This window comes from Salmo salar, chromosome 18 (assembly GCF_965601325.2).
Source record: "Salmo salar chromosome 18, fSalSal1, whole genome shotgun sequence".
Lineage (NCBI taxonomy): Eukaryota > Metazoa > Chordata > Actinopteri > Salmoniformes > Salmonidae > Salmo > Salmo salar.
In genome coordinates this window covers 26,988,863-27,015,887 of record NC_138308.1, presented here as the reverse complement: position 1 = coordinate 27,015,887, position 27,025 = coordinate 26,988,863, and the positions used below count along the sequence as shown (strand labels likewise).

General features: G+C 43.6%; 1 protein-coding gene across 2 annotated transcripts in view; it reads left to right on the top strand.

Annotated features, from left to right (window-relative positions):
- Nucleotides 1–27,025, top strand: part of LOC100380625 (spectrin beta chain, non-erythrocytic 1) — a 134,618-nt gene that overhangs the window by 20,583 nt on the left and 87,010 nt on the right. Inside the window, exon 2 of one of the 2 annotated variants that reach the window (XM_014154853.3) lies at nucleotides 12,175–12,381. In XM_014154853.3, the coding sequence (XP_014010328.2) occupies nucleotides 12,219–12,381 (163 nt within the window). In that variant the 5' untranslated portion in view covers nucleotides 12,175–12,218. Of the gene's footprint in view, nucleotides 1–12,174; nucleotides 12,382–25,832; nucleotides 26,427–27,025 lie in introns of those variants that run through there. The other variant, XM_014154852.3, reaches the window with a different exon arrangement.

Genomic DNA, 27,025 nt, shown 5'->3' with positions numbered 1-27,025 from the left:
CAAAGAAATGATCAGTTTATCATTTTAATGGTAGGTTTATTTGAACAGTGAGAGACAGAATAACAACAAAAAAATCCAGAAAAACACATGTCAAAAATGTTATAAATTGATTTGCATTTTAATGAGGGAAATAAGTATTTGACCCCCTCTCAATCAGAAAGATTTCTGGCTCCCAGGTGTCTTTTATACAGGTAACGAGCTGAGATTAGGAGCACACTCTTAAAGGGAGTGCTCCTAATCTCAGTTTGTTACCTGTATAAAAGACACCTGTCCACAGAAGCAATCAATCAGATTCCAAACTCTCCACCATGGCCAAGACCAAAGAGCTCTCCAAGGATGTCAGGGACAAGATTGTAGACCTACACAAGGCTGGAATGGGCTACAAGACCATCGCCAAGCAGCTTGGTGAGAAGGTGACAACATTCGGTGCGATTATTCGCAAATGGAAGAAACACAAAAGAACTGTCAATCTCCCTCGGCCTGGGGCTCCATGCAAGATCTCACCTCGTGGAGTTGCAATGATCATGAGAATGGTGAGGAATCAGCCCAGAACTACACGGGAGGATCTTGTCAATGATCTCAAGGCAGCTGGGACCATAGTCACCAAGAAAACAATTTGTAACACACTTCGCCGTGAAGGACTGAAATCCTGCAGCGCCCGCAAGGTCCCCCTGCTCAAGAAAGCACATGTACATGCCCGTCTGAAGTTTGCCAATGAACATCTGAATGATTCAGAGGACAACTGGATGAAAATGTTGTGGTCAGATGAGACCAAAATGGAGCTCTTTGGCATCAACTCAACTCGCCGTGTTTGGAGGAGGAGGAATGCTGCCTATGACCCCAAGAACACCATCCCCACCGTCAAACATGGAGGTGGAAACATTATGCTTTTGGGGTGTTTTTCTGCTAAGGGGGCAGGACAACTTCACCGCATCAAAGGGACGATGGACGGGACCATGTACCGTCAAATCTTGGGTGAGAACATCCTTCCCTCAGCCAGGGCATTGAAAATGGGTCTTGGATGGGTATTCCAGCATGACAATGACCCAAAACACACGGCCAAGGCAACAAAGGAGTGGCTCAAGAAGAAGCACATTAAGGTCCTGGAGTGGCCTAGCCAGTCTCCAGACCATAATCCCATAGAAAATATGTGGAGGGAGCTGAAGGTTCGAGTTGCCAAACGTCAGCCTCGAAACCTTAACTTGGAGAAGATCTGCAAAGAGGAGTGGGACAAAATCCCTCCTGAGATGTGTGCAAACCTGGTGGCCAACTACAAGAAACGTCTGACCTCTGTGATTGCCAACAAGGGTTTTGCCACCAAATACTAAGTCATGTTTTGCAGAGGGGTCAAATACTTATTTCCCTCATTAAAATTCAAATTATTTTATAACATTTTTGACATGCGTTTTTCTGGATTTTTTTGTTGTTATTCTGTCTCTCACTGTTCAAATAAAGCTACCATTCAAATTATAGACTGATCATTTCTTTGTCAGTGGGCAAACGTACAAAATCAGCAGGGGATCAAATACTTTTTTTCCTCACTGTATTTGCAACGTTTCAGTTTAAGATCTCTTTAAATGTGTTTAACTATTGCTGCCCTCATGCATACTCACACAAGGTACCAAAATGCCGCTCAGCTTGGATAATGGTACTGTAAATAGCTGATATGGTTTGGAAACTATTGGCTTGATACTGCTTTACTTAGAAAATCCACTGGCCTTTGTGTTTCTGCCTATATGGAGAGTCCTTTGTTGGCCTTCTATTCAGGTTGAGCAGTATTTATGGAACTAATAGTGGGTATAAGGGGCCTGGTCATTTAAAATGCATGGCTCTCTCTAACTGCCTGAAACTAACATTGCCGCATAGCTCACTAACTCTACTAATGTGCTTTACAGTTGTACAAATACAAGCCACATAGAACTTCTCACTTTCCCCAATGTTTAGAGAACCAGATATTAAAGTGTTTTGCGAGGGAAGACCATCACATCTTGCGGTGAGCTGGCCGGATAGATTTATAATCCCCTTTTCTCCTGTCAAAGTTCCATTCATACAGGCACATTGTAGTTTCAGGAGAATAGTCTTGCAAAGGAATCAGAAGTGTTTGCGACGTGGTCCACAATACAGATGGATGATATAGCCTGTAACCTTTGACCTTACATATATATTACCACAAGCCTCCATTTAAGCCTAGCCTATATATCATTGACTGCTTTTATAGTTTATAGTGTTCCTGTAGATGTTTGTTGTGTAGACGTTTCATATAGATTGTAGTGGGGTGTTCGTTTTGTTGTCTTTTGTTGCCGCTCAGTGCAACCACCGTAGCTTGTTTGCCTGCCCTGTTGGTGTTCTTGTCAATGTGTTTAGTCTAGGTGCCATGGATCCTGTCCTTTCTCCAGGTCTGTCTGTGTATAATGGAATGCAGTTCAGTGAGATGTCTGTTTTATGTGCTGTGTTGGCGCTGACAGGGAGGGGAGTCTAAGGAGCTGCAGCAGTCATGGGAAATGGAGGACCGTTACATAACAGCTTCTCAGCAACTCACAATGCCTAGAACGCAGCACAGCAACTCACAATGCCTAGAACGCAGCACAGCAACTCACAATGCCTAGAACGCAGCACAGCAACTCACAATGCCTAGAATGCAGCACAGCAACTCACAATGCCTAGAACGCAGCAATTGCTATATACCACCATTGGTAGGCAATTTGATTTTGAGTCCACCACCATAGTGTTGGACTTGCGTATCATGAAGAAGGGGTGTTAGATGTCAGTCAGAATTCATCCATATACTCACAACCTTACTTAGCCCGTCACAGCCACCTTGATTTAACTGGCAGTGACATCATTAAAGTGACTAGCATCTATGATACTTGGCTCTTGCATTATAAGCATAATGATGGTGCTTTTATTTTCTAGTAGTGAGAATACCTCCACAGTGAAGCCCTGCGAGCTGTGGCTGGATGGGCTAAGTAAGGTTGTGAGAGTATATGGCAGAATTCTGATTGACAGCTGGCACCCCTCGTTCATGATGTGCAAGTCCAACACTATGGTGGCTGGAGGATGTGACGGACACATGTATTCCTCTGAACAAAGCCTACTGCATTACTGTGGGGGGAAGGGAGGTCAGAGATGGGCTTTCCTCATGAGAGATACACAACCCCACCCACACAACACACTCAGGCCTTCATTCATAATTCATCCTCACAGCAGGAGTGTATTTCCCAGGAGACTACTGTAGTGTTGCTACTGCTGTTGGCCTCCATGCGCAGTCGAACGCTACCTGAACGGAACATGCATGAACGTGATGGAGACCGGCACAACAGAATAATCTCTGTGCACTCATCTGATTCGCATTGAACACACTAACGTCAGCGTATTTTATTAATGTTAAAACACTTTGGGTTCATGTGATTGGCTGAGCCATTGCCAGGCAATAATCTCCCTTCCGCTTATGTCAGTAAGACCAGAGCCTTTGTTCGTTACGAGGCTTCTCGAGGCAGAGTGTCACAGATTGGCTGGCAGACTGAAGACATTCTAATCATCTGGGCACCAGCCTTTGAAGTACGTACGTATGCACATACCCAGCCATTTTAAAACACAGACCCACTCGTCATATTTGGCATGCCAGAAAACTCCCTTGAGTAGGTTTATCACGGCTCCAACACGCATCCCATCCACCACTAAATCGTTAGATACGGCCCTGTAGGCTCCTCAAGGCCCTCAGTCTAATGAGGTCATGACGTGTGACTCCCTCCATTCCACTGGTCCCACTGTGGCCATCGTTGCACTCTCACTCTGTTGGAATCCTCATAAGAAGAGTGGAGGGAGTGGGAAACGGTCTCCATATTTCAGTTTACTAGCAGAGGGAATGACTGATGAAGGTATTTAATGAGGACTGAGTTGTGCAATTTGATAATATTGTAGAGAGGCTAGATTTTGCTTGTGTCACCGACGGCGAATACTGCAGCAGAGTTTGTCTGGTCAATGATGTCATCTTCAGACTGACAATACTGCACAATGCACTCCCAATGATTGGCCCCTGGAACTATTGAGAGGAGTGCACTTTGTCTTATTGGCTGTTGGATGTATTTAGGATTACCTCTTAGTTTCCAAAGGCACACCCCCCTCCCTCCCCTCTCGGGCTGGGACAGTCACTGTGTTGTGTCTGTGTGTGTGACATTCTTTTACGACACATGGCATTGCAGTCCGGAAGCCAGTGAATGGTTGACTTGATTCCAGCCGGGCTGTGGTTTATCTCTGCGGGGCCACAAAGGGAGGTTGTTATCTGGCCCCTGACGCCAGCACCATAGGAGCTGTGGAGAGTGAATAATCGCCATGCTAGGTCACTGAAGAACTGGCCTGGGCAACTCGACAAGTGCCTGTTCAGAATTCCTAATCACTCTGTGATGATGCCCGTTAAGAATCGTGAGGATGAGTGTCCTCTGAGTGTTCATAGTTTGACATGTTAAATTGGCTCGTAAATAAAGTTTCCACATTGCTCTGCTGTCAGATTTTCTTATTTATGTAAACTGTATATAAAACATGTGAACATGTTTAATGTTATTTTCTTATCTCCATCTTGCTTACAGCAACAGTACCTATAAGTGACTGTTATTCCTCTGTGAATTCTTCTGTTATTGTGCCTCTGACAGAAACAGGCATGTATTGTTTTAACTTTATCACAACAAAAGACATTACGACCGCTTAAATCATTAGCTGTCAATTTCTTGGATAACCCGATAACCAGGCTGGAATGTTGAGACAGGGAAAACCCCAGAAAGATCTTGTGACCGACGTTTTTGATCTTTTAGTGGTCTCTGTGTGTTATTCTCATCACGGTCTGGTGTATTTCTCCTTATTAATATAGTCCTATATCCCAGATGGTATTGTGGCCATAAGGTCACCAGTTTGACCTGTCCTTATATGTGGTGTAAATTGTTATCAAAGGATGCCTGTTATGGTCGGGATAGATTTAGAGTAATTCAACTAGAGGCATTCCACAGTGGATCCTGGAACTTGACCAGAATAGGTAATGTCCTGAAGAAAGCCTCCCTTATCTGGGCACTGGTGTAGGCGTCACCTTAAGAGTACAGGAGTGGCTCATAGCTTGGATGGAGTAGTCGAGAGGATTTGGCCTGGACCAAAGCCTTTCTGGCCTCTCAAGTCTGAATGATGTGTCCACGTGAATTACTTGAGCAATTCCCTGTTTCTTATACCAGGAAGTGAAGGGATAGCATGCTGCGCTAAGAATATTGAAACTCTGTTCCAGAGACTGTCACTTCAAAGTGTTGTTTGTTGACCTTGGTCGACGGGAACGGTCTTTCTCCAAGCAACATGGACTGAAACTCACCGGCTGTTCAACATAGCCCAGATGCTGTAGATACAGTATAACCACTCACTGTGTCCTTCTGAAAAGCTCTGTACACAATGAATGGGGAAATCTCCTTTGACCAGATTGTGCCAGAGCGGATTGCACACATGCCCCACATCCCACAAATACCCCTCATAGCTAGTACAGTACAACACTGACTATGTAGAGCCAGGGAGTGAGGCTAAATTGGTTGTATGATCTACAGCTTGAAGGAGTGTACAATGTTTTTAATTTTGTGTGGGAGATATGTGCTTATGAATTTATTTGCTTAAGCTTCTTTCTAATTCTGTATTTTCACACACGTGGGTGTCTCCTCTAGGAATGGGGGAGAATGATTAAATAACCCAAAAGCTCAATCCTATGTGCGTGAATATGAAAATGTGAAATGTATCCACGTGAGTAAATAGAGCTGTGATAAAGTAAAATTCAGTGTACAGTGGAGATATGCGAGTGGGCGTAGTGAATGATCCGTCCAGCCGTGTCCCTCAGGGTAGGGAATAATGTATGCCAAGGCAAAGTGCAGGTTGTGTAGGTGCTGAATACTATCCTGTGCCTGGCTTTTCTAAACCATCTGGAATACTCAAGTTTAAGTGAAGTTGACTCTGTGTGGATGACGCAAGTGAGGTTGCAGTGAGTGAGCTTTCAGAGCCTCTATTGGGTTCAACAGAAAAAAGCAACTGGCGACATTCCAGAAACTGCAAACAATGCCTCTTCGTAGTATAGAACTCAAGCTGTAGCTTCAAGCTGTAGCTTCAAGCTGTAGGTTCAAGCTTCAAGCTGTAACAATTTAGATATTTACACATGTATAGCAAATTAAGTGAATGTAGGTAATCTAGTCTAGGTTCTAGTATAAAACTACACAACGTCTGCTGTTTTTTGCATATTTGACAAAATCCTTTGACTGAAAATGTTTGTTTTTAACCCTTCAATGGTTTTCTATTCCTATGTGAACTATCATGGTTGTGTTTCTTATCTCTTGTTCAAATAAATATGAATGTTTCGGACTTGCCTTTGTGTTATGCTTGGCAGCCTTGTGGAGTAGGCTGAGAAGGAACACTGCCATTTCAGTTTGCAGCAAAGGCTCTTGCTGTTTTGTATCCATGGAGATCTTTAGTACGATCTTGATAAAGGCCCCTTTCAATACAGTCACTGAAATGTTTCTATTTAGGAGACTAGAGAGAGCGAGAGGAAACAAAACATAAGTATTATAAAGTGCTGGATAAAAACAGAAAGCATGAGAGGGTGAAGGACAAATCAAAATAATTTTGAGAAAGTGATCAAGTCACTTGTGTAGTGACAACATTTCAAAGCCATTCTTGTTTACGGCTTATGCATAGCAATAATAAAAAACTCATTGACGCATTGCGGCTGGAAGGCTGTTGTAGCGGCTGGAAGGCTGTTGTAGCGGCTGGAAGGCTGTTGTAGCGGCTGGAAGGCTGTTGTAGCGGCTGGAAGGCTGTTGTAGCGGCTGGAAGGCTGTTGTAGCGGCTGGAAGGTGGTGAGTTTAAAAATAAAAAAAATCATACTATGCATAAGTTGTTAACAACAAAGGCTTTTTAATATGACAGATCTGTTTGGCTACACATGCAGCTTTAAGATAAATATTGAGAAAGCGGGCCCTTTCCCCCCCCCCCCATTCTTAACTACCATTGGGGTAATGTAAACAATTACAAAATGCTAATCATATTCTGATGAGGCAATCATCTATTCACATTCCCCCAGGATTTAAGAGCATTCCATGCCAGCGTTCTACATTCTAGGCTTATATTGACACAACGTTGACCTCTGTGTTATTGATGTGCCAGCCTGCAAATCAGTCCATTTCACCCTTGATGTCCTCATTTTGAGCCTGTGCTCAGAGGGAAATGATAAGATTAATCCCCATTAGCCAGCAGTTGGTATGGCTTAACCCTGATTTAAAGGATGTAATGTTGCTGTAATGTTTCAGTTTGCGAATGTTTGTTTTCGTGTACGAGGTCTCTGCATGTCAGTGTCGGTACCATCAGTGTCTGTGTGCAGTGCACTGTCATGGATAATGAATACATCCTCTGTAGACCTGTCAGTGTAGTCTGTAATAGAATGACCAGAGAACTAGATGGACAGATGGATGGATACAAGCTGAGGTACAATGTGTTGAAGGTCCTCCATAGACGGGTATTGAGAGAACTCAACTTTATTGCAATCTCGTCTCTCCTCTATCCTCTCCTCCTTTTTGAGGTTTTCACCCTCCACCACCACACAGGCTAAAAATATATATTTTAGACCTGTTATCCATCTACTGCCCTACGTGCATATACACACCCACATCTAGATTTGATGGTGGTGGTGGGAGGATGATGCCGTGGTGGGACTGAGCTACTTTTATGAAGCAGGTTTAGGATTCTATACTGGACAAAAATATAAACGCAACATGCAACAATTTCAAAGATTTTAAGAGTTACAGTACATACAAGGAAATCTGTCAAGTTATATAAATTCATTAGGCCCTAATATATGGATTTCACATGACTAGGAATACAGATATTCATCAGTTGGTCACAGATACCTTTAAAAAGAAAAGGTTGGAGCGTGGATCAGAATCAGTCAGTATCTGGTGTGACCACTATTTGCCTCATGTAGCTCGACACATCTCCTTCACATAGAGTTGATCAGGCTGTTGATTGTGGCCTGTGGAATGTTGTCTCACTCTCCTTCAATAGCTGTGCGAAGTTGTTGGATATTGTGTGTTCCAGTTCCCATCAGTCGTACACGTAGATCCAGAGCATCCCAAACATGCTCAATGGGTGACATGTCTGGTGAGTATGCAGGCCATGGAAGAACTGGGTCATTTTCCGCTTGGAGGAATTGTGTACAGATCCTTGTGACATGGGGCCGTACATTATCATGCTGAAACATGAGGTGACAGCAGCGGATGAATGGCACGACAATGGGCCTAAGAATCTCATGCATCTCTGTACATTCAAATTGCTATCGATAAAATGCAATTATGTTCATTGTTCGTAGCTTATACCTGTTCATAACATAACCCCACCACCACCATGGGGCGCTCTGTTCACAATGTTGACATCAGCAAACCGCTTGCCCACACAACGCCATACACGTGGTCTGTGGTTGTGAGGCCGGTTGGATGTACTGCCATATTCTCTAAAACGACGTTGGAGGCGGCTTATGGTAGAGAAATGAACATTAAATTCTCTGCAAACAGCTCTGGTGGACATTCCTGCAGTCAGCATCCCAATTACGCGCTCCCTCAACTTGAGAGATCTGTGGCATTGTGTTGTGACAAAACTGCACATTTTACAGTGATCATGCTGTTTAATAAGCTTCTTGATATGCCACTCCTGTCAGGTGGATGGATTGTCTTGGAAAAGGAGAAATGCTCACTAACAGGGATGTAAACAAATTTGTGCACAACAGTTGAGAGAAATAAGCTTTTTGAGGGTGAAACATTTTTGGGATCTATTTTTTAAGCTAATGAAACCTGGGACCAACACCTTACATGTTGCATTTATATGTAGTATCCAGTCATACTACTCCTGAGCCAAACCCATTACATACTGCAAACACTCCTGCAATCTAGCAAAGATGTGGAGTGGAGAACAACATTAGCTTCGCGAAGTGGCCTGATCTCACGAGCTTACATTAAACACTGCCCTGTGCAGTGGGATCAGATGACTTTGCGAGGCTTGAACAAGATGGCTTGTAAAATCCGGTTCGTTAGCTCTCAACCATCAATAGTGGTTGGTCCATCTGGTCTGGTTAAGTACTGTACTGTGAGACAGGTGTTGGTGTCCAGCATCGCGTGCAGTGCGCTGCTGGTGTCCAGCATCGCGTGCAGTGCGCTGTTTTCACCACTAGATGCCTTTCTGCTGTGTTGTCTTTAAATGTGTGTCTGAGTCTTGGTGTAATCTCTTCTACTGCCACTGCTGGTCATCACCATGCAGTCTTCTCCCCATGTCCTGACACAATTTCAGACGTGTGTGTGTGTGCGCGCTGTATGTACAGTTGAAGTCGGAAATTTACGTACACCTTAGGCTTAGACAAATATATTTAAACTCAGTTTTTCACAATTCCTGACATTTAATCCGAGTAAAAATTCCCTGATTTAGGTCAGTTTATTTTAAGAATGTGAAATGTCAATAATAGTAGAGAGCATGATTTATTTCAGCTTTTATTTATTTCATCACATTCCCAGTGGGTCAAAAGTTTACATGCACTCAATTAGTATTTGGTAGCATTGCCTTTAAATTGTTTAACTTGGGTCAAACGTTTCGGGTAGCCTCAGGTTTGTAGGCCTCCTTGCTCACACACACCTTTTCAGTTCTGCCCACAAATTTTCTATGGGATTGACGTCAGGGCTTTGTGATGGCCACTCCATTACCTTGCCTTTGTTGTCCTTAAGCCATTTTGCCACAACTTTGGAAGTATGCTTGGGGTCATTGTCCATTTGGAAGATCCATTTGCGACCAAGCTTTAACTCTCCTAACTGATGTCTTGAGATGTTGCTTCAGTATATCCACGTAATTTTCCTTCCTCATGATGACTTCTATTTTGTGAAGTGCACCAGTCCCTCCTGCAGCAAAGCACACCCACAACATGATGCTGCCACCCCTGTGCTTCACGGTTGGGATAGTGTTCTTCGGCTTGCAAGCCACCCCCTTTTTCCTCTAAACATAACAATGGTCATTATGGCCAAGCAGTTCTATTTTTGTTTAATCAGACCAGAGGACATTTCTCCAAAATGTATGATCTTTGTCTCCATGTGCAGTTGCAAACTGTAGTCTGGCTTTTTTTATGGCGGTTTTTGAGCAGTGGCTTCTTCCTTGCTGAGTGGCCTTTCAGGTTATGTCGATATAGGACTCGTTTTACTGTGGATATAGATACTTTTGTACCTGTTTCCTCCAGCATCTTCACATGGTCCTTTGCTGCTATTCTGGGATTGATGTGCACTTTTCACACCAAAGTACGTTAATCTCTAGAAGACAGAACACGTCTCCTTCCTGAGCGGTATGACGGCTGCGTGGTCCCATGGTGTTAATACTTGCGTACTATTGTTTGTACAGATGAACGTGGTACCTTCAAGCATTTGGAAATTGCTCCCAAGGATGAACCAGACTTGTGGAGGTATACAATTCTTTTTCTGAGATCTTGGCTTATTTCTTTTGATTTTCCCATGATGTCAAGCAAAGAGGCACTGAGTTTGAAGGTAGGCCTTGAAATACATCCACAAGTACACCTCCAATTCACTCAAATGATGTCAATTGGCCTATCAGAAGCTTCTAAAGCATGACATAATTATCGGGAATTTTCCAAGCAGTTTAAAGGCACAGTCAACTTAGTGTATGTAAACTTCTGACCCACTGGAATTGTGATACAGTGAGATATATGTGAAATATGGAAACAATTGTTGGAAAAATTACTTGTCATGCTCAAAGTAGAGGTCCTAACCGACTTGCCAAAACTATAGTTTGTTAATAAGAAATTTGTGGAGTGGTTGAAAAACTAGTTTTAATGACTCCAACCTAAATGTATGTAAACTTCCGATTTCAACTGTATATCTTCTACATGGTTGCACAGGCTGTGTTAACCCAGTTCAGCAGCACACTATCTCCAGAGGCAGTGTATTTTTAGCCTAGCAACACAGTCTAGTTTTAGTGGTTGTTAAGCAAAGAGGCGGGTGGTACAGCACAACTCTCTCCATCTTGTCCCCACTTCACACTGTCCTGTGGCACATCTGCACAGGGATGGGGTGAAAAACATTTACTGTGCCATGTCTCTGTGATAAGGGCTGATATTTAAATAAAATAATAAAAGGCAAAAACATGCATAATGCAAACGTTAACGTGAACATGTATGTTTTTCATTTGTGCAGCATGCATGTTTTAGCCATGTGTGTTTCTCCTATGGCTACGACTCTGCTGGCCCTCAGACAGTAGACACTAGTCAGAGCACCATTGTCCAGTGCTTGCTGACTGTTGGTGTTCAGATAGACTTCTCTTCTGGAGGGATTTGCTGAGCTCATCCCAGTCTGGCTAAGGACTGTCTGGCTGTAGCAGAGCACAGGGACTGGGAGTGGGGAAGACTGCTGAGGCTGTAATGAGCATATTGTTTTTGGTGGAACTTACTGATGGTGGTGGGTACTGGTTACTAGAGTGGAGAGGCTTTTAGATTTGGCGTGTATACTATTTGCAATAATTGTATGTTTTTCTGTTGTAATTAGTCATACTCAGCTTTGATCTGTATGAAATTTAAAATGTAATGTTGCTGAGAAATATTTATAGTTTACCAACAAAGTTTAGAAAATGCTGTGTGTGATGTTATGGGTGGTCCTACAATACAATAAAACATATTTATTTATTTTGTGTTGTTGGCCAGATTGTGTAAGACGTTTGTCTAACTTTCTGTTTTATAGGTGCTCTGAAAGCCAGCTTATTGAGTTTAATGAGCCCTCTCAGTTTCTTCCATTTGCCAACAGATGTAGAATTAAGCTTTTTACAATATGTTGGAGTAGTAACATTTAATCACCAGGAGGTGGTATTACAAACAAGCTTTACAAATTCACACAACTTGCCTGAAACATTAGGGGGTGACGACTTAATTTCTGATTGGTAAGAATCTCTATAACCAAAGCCATATCAGCATTGAAACTTACAATATTCTTAAAGGCTTTGAGATTAAAGACTAATGTTAGGATGTAGTGGGAAAAGCAATGTATATATGCTTGACTTAACACACCATTGACTGATTTATGTAAAACCATCAAACGCCTGATAATTTTCCTAAACACATGTCCTCTGTGTCCACAGGGCTTCATGTGAAGCGGCCGACGTGTGACAGTTGAAGGGTCAGGATGACGTCCGTAGCCGCCGATTACGACCACATGGAGATCCAGCAGCAGCAGCAGCAGCAGTATAGTAGCGACACGGTCAACAACCGCTGGGATGTTGACGAGTGGGACAATGAGAACAGCTCGGCCAGGCTGTTTGAACGCTCCCGCATAAAGGCTTTGGCAGGTATGAACCAGAACTACAAAACTACTGGGTCCGAGGACCGTCTTACACATGGATATACTGTTTACATTGTCCTTTCCAGCACTGTTCCAGCAACTACTGTGAATACATAACCAGACAAATTTAGTACAGATTGGCTCGGCTCAGTAGTGTGAAAAGCAACTCTGTCTCCTCCTTCAATCCTACTGTCTGGTCATAGACTAACTAAACACTAGGGGAAAGCACTGGCCCCCAACTGACACCCCACAAGCTGCTTCTATTCCATAAATGGGTTACAAATGTCAGATGTACAGTATACTACTTTATCATGGGGTCAGGCTGGACTAAGGCTATCCTCTGGCTACTGTTGAACCAATTCGATGACGTTGCTGTGTAATATAAGATTAAGCTGTATTCCTGCTTGTTAATTGGGATCGTTACTCTTTTTAATGTCGTTGTGGTGAGTGTGACCACTGCTTCTTTGAGGATTGGTGGACACAGAGTTACAGAATAGCCGTTAAGGAGGAATAATTAATTACGTAAAATGAAGATTAACTCTGGGTTCAAGTTCTCGATCTATCTTATCTGTGATGTAGAGAAAATAAATATAATATCATACAGGAAGAGCCCAAAGCCCTGTGTTATTGTTGGAGATAAATTATACACAGATGAAGCGTTGTAGCTAAAATGGCAATTGTAAAGCCATATCTTCCTGTCCTAGGACCTATGTGGCACTGTTGTGGTTCCAATATGCCCTTATCTCTTAATGCTAACCAGAATTTTGGCTCACCCAGACTATGAAGAGTCCACCTACTGTACCTCCCTACGGTATACAGCGCCTTCGGAAAGTATTCAGACCTTGACTTGTTCCAAATTTTGTTACATTATAGACATACTCTAAAATGTGATAATCTACACACAATTTGATAATCTACACGCAAAAAAAGGAAATATTACATTTACATAAGTATTCAGACCCTTTACTCAGTACTTTGTTGAAACACCTTTGGCAGTGATCACATCCTCGAGTCTTGGGTATGACGCTACAAGCTTGGCAGATCTGTATCTCCCATTCTTCTCTGCAGACCCTCTCAAGCTCTGTCAGGTTGGATGGGGAGCATTGTTGCACAGCTATTTTCAGGTCTCTCCAGAGATGTTCGATCAGGTTCAAGTCCAGACTCTGGCTGGGCCACTCAAGGACATTCAGAGACTTGTCTCGAAGCCACTCCTGCGTTGTCTTGGCTGTGTGGTTAGGGTCATTGTCCTGTTGGAAGGTGAACCTTCGCCCCAGTTTAAGGCCCTGAGCGCTCTGGAGCAGGTTTTCATCAAGGATCTCTCTGTAATTTGCTCCGTTCATCTTTCCCTCGATCCTGACTAGTCTACCAGTCCCTGCCGCTGAAAAACATCCCCACAACATTATTCTGCCACCACCATGCTTCACTGTCAACTGTGGGACCTTACATAGACAGGTGTGTGCCTTTCCAAATCATGTCCAATTAATTTCATTTGTGGCAGGTGTGGTACAATCAAGTTGTAGAAACATGGCAAAGGGTCCGAATACTTATGTACAGTTGAAGTCGGAAGTTTATGTACACTTAGGTTGGAGTCAATAATACTTGTTTTTCAACCACTCCACAAATGTCATGTTAGCAAACTATAGTTTTGGCAAGTCGTTTAGGACATCTACTTTGTACATGACACAAGTAATTTTTCCAACAATTGTTTACAGACAAATTATTTCACTATCACAATTCCAGTGGGTCAGAAGTTTACATACACTAAGTTGACTGTGCCTTTAAACAGCTTGGAAAATTCCCGAAGATTATGTCATGGCTTTAGAAGCTTCTGATAGGCTAATTGATATCATTTGAGTCAATTGGAGGTGTACCTGTGGATGTATTTCAAGGCCTACCTTCAAACTCAGTGCCTCTTTGCTTGACATCATGGGAAAATCAAAAGAAATCAGCCAAGACCTCCACAAGTCTGGTTCATCCTTGGGAGCAATTTCCAAACGCCTGAAGGTATCACGTTCATCTGTACAAACAATAGTACGCAAGTATAAACACCATGGGACCATGCAGCCATCATACCGCTCAGGAAGGAGATGTGTTCTGTCTCCTAGAGATGAATGTACTTTGGTGTGAAAAGTGCACATCAATCCCAGAACAACAGCAAAGGACCTTGTGAAGATGCTGGAGGAAACGGGTACAAAAGTATCTATATCCATAGTAAAACGAGTTCTATATCGACATAACCTGAAAGGCCACTCAGCAAGGAAGAAGCCACTGCTCCAAAACCGCCATAAAAAAGCCAGGCTGCGGTTTGCAACTGCACATGGGGACAAAGATCGTACTTTTTGGAGAAATGTCCTCTGGTCTGATGAAACAAATATATAACTGTTTTTGCCATAATGACCATCGTTATGTTTGGAGAAAAAAGGGGGAAGCTTGCAAGCTGAAGAACACCATCCCAACCATGAAGCACGGGGGTGGCAGCATCATGTTGTGGGAGTGCTTTGCTGCAGAAGGGACTGGTGCACTTAATTTTTCTGCCTCATGATGCCATCTATTTTGTATGTGGATATATTGAAGCAACATCTCAAGACATCAATCAGGAAGTTAAAGCTTGGTTGCAAATGGGTTTTCCAAATGGATAATGACCCCAATCATACTTCCAAAATTGTGGCAAAATGGCTTAAGGACAACAAAGTCATGGTATTCGAGTGGCCATCACAAAGCCCTGATCTCAATCCTATAGAAAATTTGTGGGCAGAACTGAAAAAGTGTGTGCGAGCAAGGAGGCCTATAAACATGACTCAGTTACACCAGCTCTGTCAGGAGGAATAGGCCAAAATTCCAATTTATCGTGGGAAGCTTGTGGAAGGCTACCCAAAACGTTTGACCCAAGTTAAACAATTTAAAGGCAATGCTACCAAATACTAATTGAGTGTGTGTAAACTTCTGACCCACTGGGAATGTGATGAAAGAAATAAGATGAAATAAATCATTCTCTCTACTATTATTCTGACATTTCACATTCTTAAAATAAAGTGGTGATCCTAACTGACCTAAGACAGGGCATTTTTACTAGGATTAAATGTCAGGAATTGTGAAACTGAGTTTAAATGCATTTGCCTAAGGTGTATGTAAACTTTCAACTGTAAATAAGGTATTTCTGTTTTTTACTTTTAATAAATTCGCAAACATTTCTACACTTGTTTTCACTTTGTCATTATGGAGTGTTGTGTGTAGATTGATGAAAAACATTTATTTAATCAGTTTTAGAATAAGCCTGTAAAGTAACAAAATGTGGAAAAAGTGAAAGGGTCTGAATACTGCACCTGCTGAGGTGTTCTACTCTTGCCACCCAGTAGCTGCAGGCTTGTTTTTGGGGTTCCATGGTTCACTGTTTTCTAGGCTAATATGCTAGTGTTCCACTTAAATAATTCACCTGCCACTTAAATATGCAGGAGGTGGTGGGGACTGCAGCACCGCAACATGGTTTCTCTGGCTCTTCGTCTGTTGGCCTTGTTGTAGGTATTTTGTTCATGATAATGGCTGTCTTGTTATTGGGCCATATGTCCATATATCCTGCTTTTCTCTTATCCCCATAGATAAGCTTCTGTCACTGTCTGAGTTGTCTTTTGTAGACTATATATAATAATATATAGCATAATTTGTATTAGGTCTGAGGTGTATTATTAATATCACCGTTTATCATGTTACGTGAGTTGTTTTGGTCGTATTACTGTCCCCTGTGTTGGTGTAACAGTATAGCTTCCGTCCCTTTCCTCGCCCCTCGCCCCAACCTGGGCTTGAACCAGGGATCCTCTGCGCACATCAACAACTGACACCCACGAAGCATCGTTACCACAAAAGCCGCGACCCTTGCAACGCAAGGGGAACAACCACTTCAGGTCTCAGAGCGAGTGACGTCACTGATAGAAACGCTATTAGCGCGCACCACCGCTAACTAACTAGCCATTTCACATCGGTTACATTGGGGTAGAATTACTGTCCCCTGTGTTGGGGGGGGGGGGGGGGGGGGGGGGGGGGTAGAATTACTGTCCCCCGTGTTGGGGGGGTAGAATTACTGTCCCCCGTGTTTGGGGGTCGTATTACTGTCCCCTGTGTTTGGGGGTCGTATTACTGTCCCCGTGTTCCAATTAAGCTGATCATCTGATATAAATGATTCATGTAATCTATACTGGCCTGATGCTTACTGCAGTAAAACCCCTTTCTCTCTGCTCAACTCTGTGTCTCTCTGTGTCTCTCTCTGTCTGTGCATTTGTTGGTCAGATATGAGTTTAGCGTTGCAATGGCACTCTGCTCCTTTGGCTTCACTTGACGGAGGTGACAGTTAGGCAGAACCACAGTGCCTGGCTGCTTATGTCCGCAGTTTTAAATGGAATTTTGACATTGATCCGTGGCCACCTAAATTGTTAGTTGGGGAGAGCTCACCAGTGTGGTGAAAAACATCTATTGTCTTGGCATTCTGAAGGGTAATTGTAACTTAAATGTATTCCACATCACCTCAAATGTTGCTGTCAAGGTTAGATGTACAGTACATAGCGCACCCTGCCACCACACTAAAACCATGCTGTTGAAGGATACAGAATGACTTCGGTGCCAGGTCTTGTGCTTGAACAGACTAACATGTCTGTATAAACCAACCAAATCCATGGTGTAAACTGATGCCCCTTCCTGACGCCAGGCTAGTTTTCTCCTGAAGAGTTCGTATGACCGGGTGTGGTTCACCTGCGCACAGTGTTCATATGATAGGTAGGGAAATGTAACACCACTTTGGGCCAACTCGACTGGTCCCCTTGGAAACAGACCTGTATCTCCTTACACTATAGAGCGCATTAGGTTATGACACTTCAGTAAAAACCTTGTTTGTGTGGGCTTTCTTTTATACAATGCACGTTTTCATTGCTTACTAATAAATACTTGGTATTTTTAAAAAGGTTGGATGCGTCTCGCTGCTAATTTCTCAACAGCAGTCGATAAGGTTATTCTGGCTCCGAGGCTTATAATGCACTAATGTTTTGTCAAATGGACAATGATACAATCCTCTCCAACCTGGCATGGTATAATTTGATATGGAATCATTTCTTAAATTATGACTAATCAACGCTGATCAGGCCCAGTCCTGGCTGGTATGCTTCCCAACTCTAGACCAACACAATTGCCACCCTCCTATCCCCGCAAAGTAGAAGAGTAGCCTAGGCTATATGGTGTCACCCGCAATCCACTTTAATGAAGGCCCATGCCTACCTTTTGTAAAAGAGGCCATTTACCTTCGATCCCTGTCATTTGGTTACATACATTTCTGTTAATTCATGTATTAATTTGTAATTTACAGTTCTCATCCTCGGAGTGGACAACCTGCTACACTTATGAGAAACAAGTTTTGGCTTATCTCATACCACCATTTACATGTTCCATATGAGCAATGAGCATGTTGTCTGGTTTCTCTGTCCTGTTAATGTTGACGGAGCGCGCACGCCTGAACACGTATAAAAATACCTGGTCTGCTTCCCGCAAATGTAAAATGTAGGAAGAAGCCCAGCTGGGCTTCTCAGTCATTTATTTTTTTTGTCACCTCATTCGTTTTTTTTATTTTTATTTTTATTTTAAACATTCATTCGAATTATAATAGTTCCTCAGAGTCTAAAAAATATTTTTCCCCTCAATAATCAGCGTCGCAAATAAATAGTGTATGCCATGTTGCGTGTAGGTTATTTGTTTCTATTTGAATGATTTATCAGTTTCATCTTAATACTAATAGCATATCTCTCCCCTCCATACATTCCTTGTCAATTCATTATCGTATTGCCCACTTTCGGAAAGCCTAAGGTAGGCCTAGGTTTTTGAATACGTTTTAAGGAAGGGAGAAATATTTGCTTGTGTTTGACACGCTGGTGGCTTTGATTACGCGTGTGTGTGGGCGTGCGTCATGATTCTCTCTATAGGCCTATATGTCCATTAAGAAAGTTTCCTAAAGTCGCCTGTCTGAATTTATTCTGGTAAAAGGCCTGTTTTCATTAGCTTTGGTTACCTTATCTCATTACGGTGTACTCTCTTTGAAGAACATATTCCAATGCCACTGCCATCGAATGACTGCAGCAGCAGCATTTGGAACGCTAGGCAAATATTTCGGGAAAAGTGGGTGAAAACCCATCGGACTTCATTTCATTGGTTTTGTGTGTCAATGAGATCTTGATTAAAAAAATTATGATATGCAGAAAAGCCAAAAGACAAGGACAAGGTAGCCATATCTCTTTATTTTGACTCTGTTAATGTTGTCAGTACAAAAATGCGACAGATCCTCTCCAATCTGGCAATTCTTAATTTGTTGATTTAATATTTATAAGTAATAACCTGTATAATAATGAAATGCCATGATAATAACTTAGTGTAATGTCTTGTTTTCTAATAGGTTGTTATTAAGAAGCATATCCATGTAAACAAGTGTACAAACAGAATTGTGACCTCCCCCATTCGCCTGGCCAATTACCTTAAACTCAAATTCCAAGACCTTCACAGTCCTAGTATGAGCATACAGCCAAGAGGTTTGTGTGTATATGTGAATGTCTGTGCGGGGTAAATAATGTCATGAAGAATCTTTGCAGCCTGGGACACAACCCCCAGCATTTGTTTGTTTCCAGTCAGTGTGTTTGTTTACACACTTCCCATTTGTGTGTATTGACCCGTTTGGAACCTTGGCAGTATCCCTGCTGTTTCTGGAAATGTGGTTCTACTTTACCCTGAAGGGTCCAGGAATAACCAACGCTGAGGTCACAGCAGTGGCTGCAGAGAGGAGCTCTTAAAAACCATCACCACATTCTGCAAGGCCGGCCCAGCCGAGATGTGTGAATAATTCAAACCAGCCATGACAGCGCCTCCTCTCATCTGAAAGACTCTTTATACTGCGGAGCATCCACCCCGTGCCCCCTAACATTCTCTGCATTCCAACATTTACACATTAAAACAGGAAGCCACCAGGTCAGTCTCCCCAGGTCTGGGGGGGGGTTGGGGGTGTGTGTATCATGTCCCATATGTCTGTGAAGTGGACTGTCTCTGGCTCTTTTTTTAAAGATGTTCATCAATCTCGCTGGTAGGAACTGAACTCACAAGAATGTCATTCTAATTTGACAGGGATGAAGCGGAGTGCTCTTGTGAAATTCTCCACGATGGCTTTACAGGTTTGTGTCCGTAACGCATCAGTGAGGAGCCCAGTGAAGACCATTCCAGCAGGGCCAGGTGTCTTGGCAACCCGCAGGCTTCATACCATCTGGACCTGTCATAGCTGTCCCCATTTAGCTACTAATATAGATTGTTTGGCCTATGGAGAGTAGGGCTGGGAAATGCCAGGGACCTCACGATACAATATTATAGCGATACTTAGGTGCAGATATTGCGATTCTCACGATTATTTATGCATTGCTATTCAATACTGTGATTTTATTTTTTATTGTGATTTGCTGTTACAAGCATATTGCTCACTCTTTGTCTGCTGCAGAGAGACAATAGCATGAGAAAACGTGTTTTGATCCTTCACGGAAATAAAAGTTGCTGAAAACATGATGGCTCACTATTTTTAAAAAGAAGATGGAGAACAAGCTATAGGATGAAACAAACCAGAGTTTTGGTGCATGTACAGCCAACTAGCACTAGCGAAAGCTACCTAGCAAAAGAAAAAAGATACTTGCAGTCAAAGTATCTATATAACATTGTCCAAATAATATTATGATGGGCAACTATAGATTTCCCCCCCCATCACTAATGCAGAGTGCCTGTATTTTTTTGTTGTTGTTTTTTGTACAGCTCTCTGGTGTACAAGCTTTAGGGTAGTGTTGAGTTATCAGAAAAGCAAAAGGATGGCTCTTATCGACTAACACATTGGTTCATTGACTTTGGCATCTTTAGTTTTGTCGCAGCTTGTATGCCATTGTTTCCCCTTTTGTCCTTGTGGATTACAGTACAATGGCTGGAGAGGTATGACTAGTGTAGCACATACCAGAGACGGTGGCTGTCAAGTGATATTTCACAGGTTCGCTCTCCTGGCTGGAGGCTTATGACTAAAACCATATGGACCCCCATCCTCCTCCCTTTCTCAATCGAAGAGAGGGGGGGAAACTGAATCTTAAACCACAGGATGTTCTTTGTGAAGCATTCAGAACATCCTCATGGGACATTGTATTATAAGTAGTGAGCAGGGGCAGACTTAGTGATTTGGAGGCCCTACGCAGAGGCCAGTCAGACCTGCCAGTTGCACCCCTCCTAAAAATGTGTCTATGGGATTTATAGTAAAGACATGCTATTTAACTGTAAAAATGTTTCACCTTTTAATCTGCCATGAACACAACCAGTCATGAGGTTTTCATCAAATTTGTCAAACAAATCACTTCAAAAAGTAGGTTACGTTTGCACGTTGATTACATTTTTTTCCAGCATCCGCCAACAATAGTCTGACAAGCCATAATCATTTTGTCCAGACAGTATCAGCTACATGGCCTACACGTACATGTCCTCTGCCTCGACGACATTGGCATGTTATTACTAAAGAAATGCAAATTGTATCCCTCAATAGTCTAAGTGCCCAGGACTGGGTTTCTATCAAGCTAACAGGGGCGGCAGGTAGCCTAGCGATTTAAGAGCATTGGGCCAGTAACCGAATGATCGCTGGTTCAAATCCCAAAACCGACTAGGTGAAAAATCTATGTGCCCGTGAGCAAACCACTTAACCCAAATTGCTCGTGTAAGTCGCTCTGGATAAGAGCGTCTACTAAATGACTCAAATGTAACGAAGTACGGAATTGTTTTAAGATGGTCATTTAGCTATTTTGATTTAGAATTTTAGGACCCTTGTAAATACACATTTTATTTTTATACATTTGATAAAACATTGAATTTGGCCTTTCTACTATTAGCCCATAGAAGTACATTGAATAACTGATTCATACATCGAAAAACATGGTAAAAAATATTTTGAAGTGTCTGACCTATATCTGAGAGAGATATAAGAAATCAAAAAAATTATAGTGGAATTACCCTTAATTACCCTTATACCTTTACGTGGAAATGCCCTATTCACTTACATTTTTCTGCCCTTTCGGGGTCGTAGAGCAAAACAGAGAACACCATAGTGTTTGTGAATATCATACACTGCTCAAAAAAATAAAGGGAACACTAAAATAACACATCCTAGATCTGAATGAATGACAATCTTATTAAATACTTTTTTCTTTACATAGTTGAATGTGCTGACAACAAAATCACACAAAAATAATCAATGGAAATCCAATTTATCAACCCATGGAGGTCTGGATTTGGAGTCACACTCAAAATTAAAGTGGAAAACCACACTACAGGCTGATCCAACTTTGATGTAATGTCCTTAAAACAAGTCAAAATGAGGCTCAGTAGTGTGTGTGTGGCCTCCACGTGCCTGTATGACCTCCCTACAACGCCTGGGCATGCTCCTGATGAGGTGCGGATGGTCTCCTGAGGGATCTCCTCCCAGACCTGGACTAAAGCATCCGCCAACTCCTGGACAGTCTGTGGTGGAACGTGGCGTTGGTGGATAGAGCGAGACATGATGTCCCAGATGTGCTCAATTGGATTCAGGTCTGGGGAACGGGCGGGCCAGTCCATAGCATCAATGCCTTCCTCTTGCAGGAACTGCTGACACACTCCAGCCACATGAGGTCTAGCATTGTCTTGCATTAGGAGGAACCCAGGGCCAACCGCACCAGCATATGGTCTCACAAGGGGTCTGAGGATCTCATCTCTGTACCTAATGGCAGTCAGGCTACCTCTGGCGAGCACATGGAGGGCTGTGCGGCCCCCCAAAGAAATGCCACCCCACACCATGACTGACCCACCGTCAAACCGGTCATGCTGGAGGATGTTGCAGGCAGCAGAACGTTCTCCACTGCGTCTCCAGACTCTGGCACGTCTGTCACTTGCTCAGTGTGAACCTGCTTTCATCTGTGAAGAGCACAGGGCGCCAGTGGCGAATTTGCCAATCTTGGTGTTCTCTGGCAAATGCCAAACGTCCTGCACGGTGTTGGGCTGTAAGCACAACCACCACCTTTGGACGTCGGGCCCTCATACCACCCTCATGGAGTCTGTTTCTGACCTGCTGGAGGTCATTTTGCAGGGCTCTGGCAGTGCTCCTCCTGCTCCTCCTTGCACAAAGGCGGAGGTAGCGGTCCTGCTGCTGGGTTGTTGGCCTCCTCCACGTCTCCTGATGTACTGGCCTGTCTCCTGGTAGCGCCTCCATGCTCTGGACACTACGCTGACAGACACAGCAAACCATCTTGCCACAGCTCGCATTGATGTGCCATCCTGGATGAGCTGCACTACCCGAGCCACTTGTGTGGGTTGTAGACTCCGTCTCATGCTACCACTAAAGTGAAAGCACCGCCAGCATTCAAAAGTGACCAAAACATTAGCCAGGAAGCATAGGAACTGAGAAGTGGTCTGTGGTCACCACCTGCAGAACCACTCCTTTATTGGGGGTGTCTTGCTAATTGCCTATAATTTCCACCTGTTGTCTATTCCATTTGCACAACAGCAAGTGAAATTTATTGTCAATCAGAGTTGCTTCATAGTGGACAGTTTGATTTCACAGAAGTGTGATTGACTTGGAGTTACATTGTGTTGTTTAAGTGTTCCCTTTATTTTTTTGAGCAGTGTATTTCGAGTGTAGCCTGAACGGCTCGAATGCTCCAGATGTTTTCGTGAGAAGACAGATTTTCGGGATATGTCTCCTGGTCTGACAAACACCGCTGTAGCTCGGACACCTTCCACCGCGGATGCTGACGCGGATGCTGCTGACGCAGATGATGCTGATGCGGTGAATGGTGTCTGAGCTACAGCGGTGTTTGTCAGACCAGGAGACATACCGAAAATCTGTCTTCTCACAAAACCATCTGGAGCGTCCATGCCCATGCAAGCTTAAGACGGATTAGGATGGATTTTTAAAATGTATTTATTGTGCGGACCGTGGGGGTGCCTCAAACTTTTAGAATTTGTATTTTTTTAATTTTTTTATTTTGTAAATAAAAAAATTATGCCCAGCTTGATGTGAGTCCTGAATCAATTGCCTCTTCTCCCTAATGGTAAGTCATTGAGACATTGCTTTGGAATGCGTTAATTAGATAATATAGAAACGGTTTCGGATGAGGGTTATGGTATTTTAAATGGGAGAGTATTTATGTTAAACAGTGGAGAGGGATGTTGTTTTACTGAATGAATAGTGTGTTTGTGTGGAACAGAGGCTCTCCAAAGGGGATTCGCGAGGAGGCCTTGTGATTTGTGCTCCGACCACACAGGAAATTGGGGCAGCTCATATAGAGGAGTTTTTCATTCGGTCCATACTGTTTTCCCTTCACATGCAGCTTGCTTTCACTTCAGTATTGACTACTAAAAACCACCACCTATCACTGCTCATGCTTACCTTGCTCATTCAGCTATCACCATACATTTACCCAGGGGTGCAACTTTGGTTGTGGTCCTAAAGCACACCGTGCCTCATTTTGTATCACATTCCAATGATAAAACTTGGTGGAACAAAAACTGGGTGGGACAAAAATGCAATTTCAGAATGTGGGGTGGGGGGGGACATGTCGTCCCCAGTGAAAGTTGGGGCCCCTGCATTTACCTCACACACTCATTCCTCACAGCACAGAGATAACCCACTCACCCAACTTTCAATACACATAATAATATCCATTTAGTTGCCTGGTTACCCAACGTTGAATTGAATTCTACGTTGGGCAGAATTGAGCGTTTTGAATCAGGAAAGTTTCCTCTCGCGACCTCTACAAGCCATAATGTTAATATTTGAACGTACTTTAACGGTAGTGTGTGCGGTTGGTCCTTTTGGCGGTAGGAATGTGAGACACTATATCCACAGGAAAGTACAATAACATCAACTTTTCAAACCACTGGTTGTGAGTTCAGATTTGTATCACCTGAAGCATGCACAGAACCATGTAAACACGTGCAGGAGCTCGTCATGCGTCTCCTGCATGTATTTTTATCTTGTTCGCATGCTTCAGGTGATACCAATCTGAACTCACAACCAGTGGTTTGAAAAGTTGATGTTATTGTACTTTCCTGTGGATATAGTGTCTCACATTCCTACCGCCAAAAGGACCAACCGCACAGACTACCGTTAAAGTACGTTCAAATATAATTCTATTCAACATTCTGGCTTGTAGAGGTCGTCAGAGGAAACTTTCCTGATCCAGACGCAAAATTCGATGCAATTCATCATTGGGTAACCAGTCAAGCATTTAGCAGATGCGTATCCAAAACTACTTAGTCATACATTTTACTTATGGGTGGTCCCGGGAATCGAAACCACCTATCCAGGCTTTGCAAGCGCCATTCTCCGCCAACTTAACTACAGATTTCTCATGTATTCCCTCTGGTCCCAAAGAACAACACAGACCTGTGTAGAGAGGATTTATAGAGAGAAGTGATACGACAGAAGAGCAGTCACTAGGGCAAAGCCGTGCCATGTCGGACTGCCTGTGCCCTAACCTGGAACTGTTTTCGGTGTATGTAGTCACGTTAGGCTGACTGCCCTGTGAAAACCAGCAGCGGTGTTTAGATATATTACAGTATAAATAGCCAGGAGTAATGGGCCAGCTAGGGGGAATTCGCATGAGCTTTTGGGAGTAGAAAACGTTTTGTCCCCCCCAAAGCCATGCCTTCCATTTTAAAGCTGATGATGAAATCTCATACCATAAAATGCCTGGAATTTGAGAAAGACCAGCTTTGAAATATATTTAAGGGGGGCTTTCCGCAAAGAGGTTTCAGATGGGTGGGAGCATTGTGCTGTTGGACTAGTCTAACAACTATAGATGTCCATTCTTGTCAGAGGAAGAGCCAAGCAAATGGAAATGGATTGTTTTTCTGATCAATAAAAGTCTCAATTTTGTGCAATAACCCCTCACTTCAAGCGGTGGGTCAGGTGGACTACATGGCTAAATAATGGAGAGGAAAGGACTGGAGAGACCTGTTCACTGTCTAGGATATTATTACACAGAGCTAATTCTTCCGGTTTTGTATGGCCGTTCAAAAGTTTTAGTGAGGTCCACACACTCGTGTGAGAAGGAGGGGGAGGCGCTTTACCGTGAACTCTAACAGGACGTGTTGGCAGGACACAGTCAGGAAGTCATTTTTTTAGCATGAGTATCTATGATTCAATGAAATATGCAATGCTTTGTCTCTTGATATTAGAATGTGCTTAGAAATGGGGAAGGTCTCGGCCAAGTCTCCCCCTTTCCATTTGGTACAGCCCTCTGCTCCTCTTTCCCTCCCACTCCCCCTTATGGTAATGCTGCTGTGACATCACCACTAAACACAAGGGCTGTGAGTGGCTGCTAAAGAAATTCCAGGCTGCTGGCTCCTCCCACCCCTCCCTAAGGTTTGAAAGGTGTGCAGTGTTTGAGCAGTCTTCCGCTCATTGCAGGAGTACAGAGTTCAGCGTGCATTCTCTGAATCAGTGTGTCTCTCTTCCCATCTCTGTGGCTTTTACCACATTGGAGCACAGCACTATCTTTCTCATTGTGCATGTTGGAGTGTCGGCAGCCTGCTTGTGCTGTGTGAGGATGGGGGGGATGATGGTGGAAAAGAAGTCTGAGGCAAGCGTGATGCTGCGGTGCTGTTGAGCCAGCATTTCACCCCGGGGCTGACTGCTGCAGGATCACCCCCAGAGGGACTTTTCCAGCTAACCTCTTACATCTCAGCCACCACTGGACATTTTATATTTTAGAAGGGGGGGGACCAGCGAACCCCTCTTCACTCCACGTTCCCCAGCCCTTTTATTTTCTACTGGACTGATGGAGCTACAGAGGGCGACCAGTATGCCTGGCCCCTTGTCCCCAGGGCATCTCTCTCCAGGGTCCCACTCCCCAGGGGCCCTGTCCCCTTCTTCTGGGCCTGGCCCCTCTCTAGCTTCCAGCCCTGGCCCTGATCCGGGCTACTCCGCCAAACAGGCTGCCTTCAACTACAACCAGCTGGAGGGCCGCTTTAAGCAGCTGCAAGGTAAGACTAGCAGGGAGGAAGGCAGAGCAGATCCCAGGGCTGTCTTGTCCAGCGTTGCTATGCATGCTAACGTTAGTGGATGAACAGCGGCAGGCTCAGGCTCGTAAAGATGTGGGATTTCATGGTGGCAGGTGAAGCACTTGTAAATTTCAGGATGACAGGGACTTTGTGTTGTCTGTCTGATAGGAGGTCCCAGCATCCTCCTTAATTCACTGAGCGGGAGAGGAAGAGCGCTCCGAGATCATGAGGGAATGACGGACGTGCTCCAGCACCTAATGAAATATTGATGAGGTAGTGTAGGGAGGGAAGAGAAGAGGACTGGGTGACAGCTACATGTGTAAAGAGACACCTTTTTAGGGAGACCACGGAGGGAAAAAAGCAGGAAGGAAAGAGCCGTTTTAAAAATGTGCCTTTCAGACGAGACCGTACCCACCCCCTTCTCAACACTAATCTTCAACCCTCTACCGTAGCGCTCCCCAAAACACCAAACAACATGGCTGTAGCTATTGGCTGTTCCAAGACAACAATGGCAGAAGAGAGGAGTGGGAGGGGCTTTGTAAGCAGCATTGTGCTGGAGGAGGAGAGCAATAGCATCGTGC